At 32.6% G+C, this 5,647-nt stretch overlaps 1 protein-coding gene across 1 annotated transcript; it reads left to right on the forward strand.

Moving 5' to 3' along the window:
- The first annotated feature begins 253 nt into the window (after window positions 1-253).
- On the forward strand, window positions 254-5,000 carry LOC129231048 (zinc finger protein OZF-like). The gene is made up of 3 exons (XM_054865296.1): window positions 254-282; window positions 1,207-1,351; window positions 3,182-5,000. The coding sequence occupies exons 1-3, from the start codon at window positions 254-256 to the stop codon at window positions 4,445-4,447; spliced, it is 1,440 nt and encodes a 479-aa protein (XP_054721271.1). The 3' UTR covers window positions 4,448-5,000.
- Window positions 5,001-5,647: the final 647 nt, after the last annotated feature.

A 5,647-nucleotide genomic window follows, 5' to 3' on the forward strand; every position in this document is an offset into this window, starting at 1 on the left:
CAAATAATGGAAGACGAATTTCTCACCAATTAGCTATGTTCATTTGCTCACCAATGTTACGGTTCCACGTTATGATAATTTCGTAATTTACTCTTCCAGGTTGTGATAATTTGCTGGGTAAAATTTTCTTAAAATTGGAATAGAAAATGAACAAAATCGAATTTTCAAAAAATCGCTTCAAGGTGCACACCCCTATGCTATAAACTAACTTTGTGTCAAATTTCAGGAAAATCGGCTGAACGGTTTAGGCGCTATGCGTGTCTCAAACATCCAGATGTCTCAGTGCAGTTGCACCTTTTTGCCCACAAAATTGAATCACTGCACGCATTGCCAATTTGGACGCTACTTGCAGCTGTCGAGACATGTTTGCGACTGATAATCAGAAAAACTGAACTTGTCTTGGGGAAACGGCTACGTCACATGATAAAAGTACATGTCTGAAGTATTGCCACAGAATTTCATCCAAATTGTCTTAGACAGATCAGATTTACAAAGAAGTGCAACTAACTTTCTGACTGACCTACGTACTTCATTTAAGACAGAAAAGTGGCTAATTAGTACTTGAAAGAAAAAAAAAATATTAAAAAAAAAATCCTTTTATGTTTTGCAACATTTCGATGAAGTAATTACCGGCTGTAATGCTTTTATTGTTTTTAATATCTCTAATTATATGCCTAAATTTCACATTCTTAACATTGAAATAAGATTGGTATGAAACCGTTGGAAGCACCATTTGTGTGTAACTGGAGAGAGCTTCACTAGTCCCAGGTGATCCACTTATATACCATGCAGCTGAGATGTCTATTTATCAAAATATATGTATCACAATTTAATATTAATACTATTTAAAACATAATGGGAGACTATTTTAGATACTATTTTCCTTGTTTAGTGACTTTTGCTGACTTTTTAAATCTAAGAGGCTACTAAAACAACTATTTTTAGGACCATAACTTAGTGGCAGTCCTGAAATGTGCTTCACTCTGCTTTATCATTTGTGTAACTTAATGTGAGTTTATTTGTATTAGTTATTGGTACATTTGATGTGGCACAGTCTCATCCCTGCTGCCACAAACTCTACATTAGATAATATTTATGTAAAATTTGTAAGATTTGTGTTTTTTGGACAATTATAATTCTTAATAAACCTTTTATGGGCATTAATATTTATGGTTACTTTGCTCTAAAAGTACTTTTTGTATGTAGGTTTTCTTGTTCAGTGTGTGGACATGTGGCATCAAGTTCAAATAGACTGAAAGAGCACCTAAGTAGCCATACTGGAGTGAAGCATTTTAAGTGTGAAATATGTGGGAAAAAGTTTGCTTGGCGATATTCCTTCAAAAGTCACATGGTATGATAATTAGTTTTAAACATAATTTTGCCAAAACTGATCTAATTGCATAGAATTTTGCTTAGTATCACTTCATTTTGGTTGTTTGATGAGAGTACAGGGAAATCCCATTGCAGCAAACTTTAAGGGAACCCAAATTTTGTTCGTTGTAACAGGAATTCTATTGTAATGGAACTTACACAATGTTATGTAAACTAAATTGGGGCTGAAAATGTAGTTCCTTGAAACGGATATTTTGCTGTATTCAGATTTGTCACGGGATTTTACTGCATTATGTTTGTTGTTTAGTTGCTTTTTTGTAACTTACCTAAAATTCTATTTCTATTAAACTCTTGTTTTTTATTTTCTTGATCTTTTCAAAGCTTTATTTGTATTTTTATTATTATTTATTTTGTTCCATTCAGCAAAATTTGGAGTTCAATTTGGCAAAAATTGGAGTCTCATTCAGCTAAATTATCATCATTTGGCAAAATTTTGATTTCCATTCAGCTAAATTTGAAGTTCTATTCCACAAAATTTGGAGTTCCATCCGGCAAAATTTTCATCATTCGGGAAAGTTTAAAGTTCTATTCGGCAAAATTATCAACATTCGGAGAAATTTGGAGTTCCATTCTACAAAAAATTAAGTCTCATTTGGCAAAATTTGGAGCTCTATTCTGCAAAAATTATCTTCGTTCAGTAAAAATTTGGAATTCCATTTGGGAAAAATTTGGAGTTTGATTCAGCAAAATTATCATCATTCGGTGAAATTTGGAGTTTCATTTGGCAAAATTGTCCTTGTTCAGCAAAATTTGGAATTCTATTCGACAAAATTACTTTCATTCAGTGAAATTTGGTGTTCCATTCATCAAAATTGTCATCATTTAGCAAAATTTGGAGTTCTATTCGGCAAATTGAAACTTTGCGCCCTCCCAAAAATGTAACTTTAGGGTGTCCCTGAATGACGAAAGTGATTTTGATTCAGATTACCACAAGAAAGTTTGCATGTTGTCAGACTACGAAGGATAATGGTTATATATTTTGAAAAGCTTTGCATGTGTAAAATAATTACATATTTGAAGAAATTTTTTAGTAATGTTTGCATGTAGTCTGGTATTTTGTAAACCAGATTGTAAAAGGTTTGACGAGATTCCATGTAGTTGCAATCTTGAATTTGTTTAGAGAAGCAATTCCTAGTTGTTTCGTAAGCTTTTTGGGTTATTTCTATGTGACAAATTTTTTATGCGGGTACCTATCCATTGCATTAAAAAAAAAATTAACTGTGCTTCGAAAACTTTTTTATAGCTACTCGTGAAGTTTTGAACAATTTTTTTTATGCCGTCCCTATCCACCGCACAAAACCAGGTTTGAGTGTGTTATTTGAAAATTTAAGACATTAACTACTTACATATTCATTTTCAATTTTTTGTTGTTTATTTCCTTCTTAATGAATTTTAGAAAAAGTTTCTCAATTTTATTAGATAAATATACCTGTCTTTACCTTTCTTTAGAAACTTTTCTGGTTCATCTTTTTTACACTTGAGTATATGTCTTCAATGGATATTGGAGTTTTTGGATCTATTATACATTTTAATTAAAAATCCAAGTATGAAGACTCATTTGTACATTTGAGCCTATTTTGATTTTGTTTTATTTCTGTTTTGTGAGTTTAACACATGACATTTAGTAACCAAATCTCAACTGTTTGAGAAACCATAAATCATATCTTAATTTTCTTAATAAGAGTGTGATTATACGCAAAGGATGTTTACAGGAGGAAAGTCAGTTTTAATTCCATTTATACTCACATTTAAGTGTTTTAATCTAAAGTAGTGTTGCTCTATTTTCTAGGCTTCTCACAGAGAAGACAATCCAAATAAATGCAGTATTTGTGGTAAGAAGTATTGTACAAAATCAGCTGTAAAATATCACATGAAGCGTATTCATGGCAACCCTGAAAAACTGTTCAACTGTGAAAAATGTGATAAAAAATATGTAACAAAAGCAGAATTAGATAGACATTCTTTTAAACATTCAAAAGAAAAACCTTTTATTTGTGAATTTTGTGGAAAAATGTACAGGTTTAAAGGAGCATTATCTGTCCATTACAGAATTCATTCCGGAGAAAAACCTTATAAATGCTCGTATTGCGAAAAGTCTTTCATACATTTATCATCAGCAATAGGTCATCGAAGGAGGCACACTGGTGAAATGCCTTTCCAGTGCAATGAATGTGGCAAATTGTTTAAAGTAAAGCGTGCAATGACTGCCCACATGGCTGTTCATAGTGAAAACCGACCATTTAAATGCAATAAGTGTGAAAAATCGTTCAAATCTCGCAGTGGTTATCGAGTGCATTTAGATTTTCATCTTGGCATTAAAAGACATACTTGCAAATACTGTGGTAAGACATTTAGGGCTTGGTGTAACATGCATAAACATGTTAGAAGACATCTTGGTGAAAAACCTCATAAATGTGACACCTGTGGTAAAACATTCATTGAGAAACAAGAACTTAAAAGTCACATGAAAAGTCATAATGAGAAAATCTCTAAGAAAATACCACTAGCTCAAAACATTGTTCCAGATACCTGTGAAGATGTTATTTCTCCATCTGCATTAGGTTGTTCTTCACCAGACATTGATACTCCTTCTGCATTTAACGAAGCTCCAAATCCTAATGACCTAATACCAACTCATATTGATTTACCTGACAGTCAATCAGTAATGTATGACTGTAATCTGCCTAGCTCTCTTGATAAATGCCAAGCTGACAAGTGTCAACTTCTGCAAGATAGTTATGTTTCGCAGTTTTTATATTCTCAGCATACTCAGGTTCAGTATCCCGCTCAATCTATGCCAGTGCAGAATATTTACACTTCTAATGATCCAGCTTCAATGTCTGGCAGATGTATGTCAAACATGAACACAAATTTTAATTGTGTGTCATTAAATGCTCAAAATTATACTTTCCCATACAATTTGCCTACTTCAGATGGATTGCTTCTGAAATGTAGACTATGTCGTAGTTTATTTCATTCTACCCTTGTTTTGAGAAGTCATCTTTTGGAGTATCATCGAATTGAAGAAGAAAATGTTGATGAATTAATGTCATGAACATTTTTCATAACATAATTGTATTATTGTACATATGTAATTATACATTTCTAAAATTTTCATTGTATATAATTTGACTTTAGTGTTTTCTCTGAATTCTATTCTGCTGTATAAATTTTACCAGTTGAAAGTTTTATCTTTTATTTCTTTTGAATTTTCTGTTATTTATTTTGAAATCTTTTAGCTAAATGTTATTATTGCTCTGTTGTTCATTAAACTTACTTTACCATGCTGAATATGTTACTTTTAAGTTCAAGACTTGAAAGCTATGCCTATGTTTGTTGTGGTTAATATCTTTACTAATATTATAATGCAAAAGCGAGTTTGTTTGAAATGTTATCATGCCTTAACTATTTAACCAATCATCCTGAAATTTTGCACTCACTTTGTTAGGGGTGTAGAATAGAACATAAAGTAGGGTAACGGCACCAATCACAGATATGCTTAAGACATCGCTCCCAGGTTAACTCAATTTTCTGAGCCTTTTAATGCATTTAGACTTTTAAAACTATTTTTCTTTCATGCAACTACATCTCATCTAACATTTGACTGCTTCTGGATCCTCTGAATGAGTTAATTCTATTTTTTTTTTTTGCTTAATTTCAAAAAAAGGTCTGACCCTCAGTAACAGACATAATGAAGAAGGGATGAGTAATAGACAAAATTACCTTTTTCTCTCTCCAACATGTGCAAAAGTTCTTTATTTTTAGAACAAAAGCCTTATTAAATTCAAATGAACATGAAACATCAGCTGATCTTGTGGAGGCCAACTGGCTCATAAAATTCACTCTGATAACACTAGATGGTTGCACCGTATTCATGAGCCACAGAAACATTAATTTTACCCGCCTAAAAGGTTTATTATTGAAACTCAAACTTATGACTGTCTGTTACTGAAGTCGTGTCTGTTACTGGTGACCTTACCCTACCTTTCATCTAGAAAAACCAACCAATTTGTTCAAATTTTATTTTTAGGGCCCAAAAAATGACTTGAAGTTGCTCTTTTTATCCGAAATAATTATCATATAGTCTTGATTTTAGTTTCATTCGAAAGCCCTTGAAAATACTAGGACTCGACCGATGCTTCGGCCTGGCCGATGCATCGGCGCCGATGGTTCAACAATTTAGCCATCGGCATCGGCGGCCGATGCTAATTTGCAGGAAACATCGGCCCATCGGCCATAAAAAACATCGAAAAGC

The sequence above is a fragment of the Uloborus diversus genome, chromosome 10 (assembly GCF_026930045.1).
Source record: "Uloborus diversus isolate 005 chromosome 10, Udiv.v.3.1, whole genome shotgun sequence".
Lineage (NCBI taxonomy): Eukaryota > Metazoa > Arthropoda > Arachnida > Araneae > Uloboridae > Uloborus > Uloborus diversus.

Excerpts from the sequence above, each read along its gene's own strand:
- LOC129231048 (XM_054865296.1), top strand. The coding sequence starts at position 254 with ATGCGTGTCTCAAACATCCAGATGTCTCA. Across the intron at positions 283-1,206 it reads TCAAACATCCAGATGTCTCA|GTTTTCTTGTTCAGTGTGTG; the intron begins GTGCAGTTGCAC and ends TTTTGTATGTAG. Across the intron at positions 1,352-3,181 it reads ATTCCTTCAAAAGTCACATG|GCTTCTCACAGAGAAGACAA; the intron begins GTATGATAATTA and ends TCTATTTTCTAG.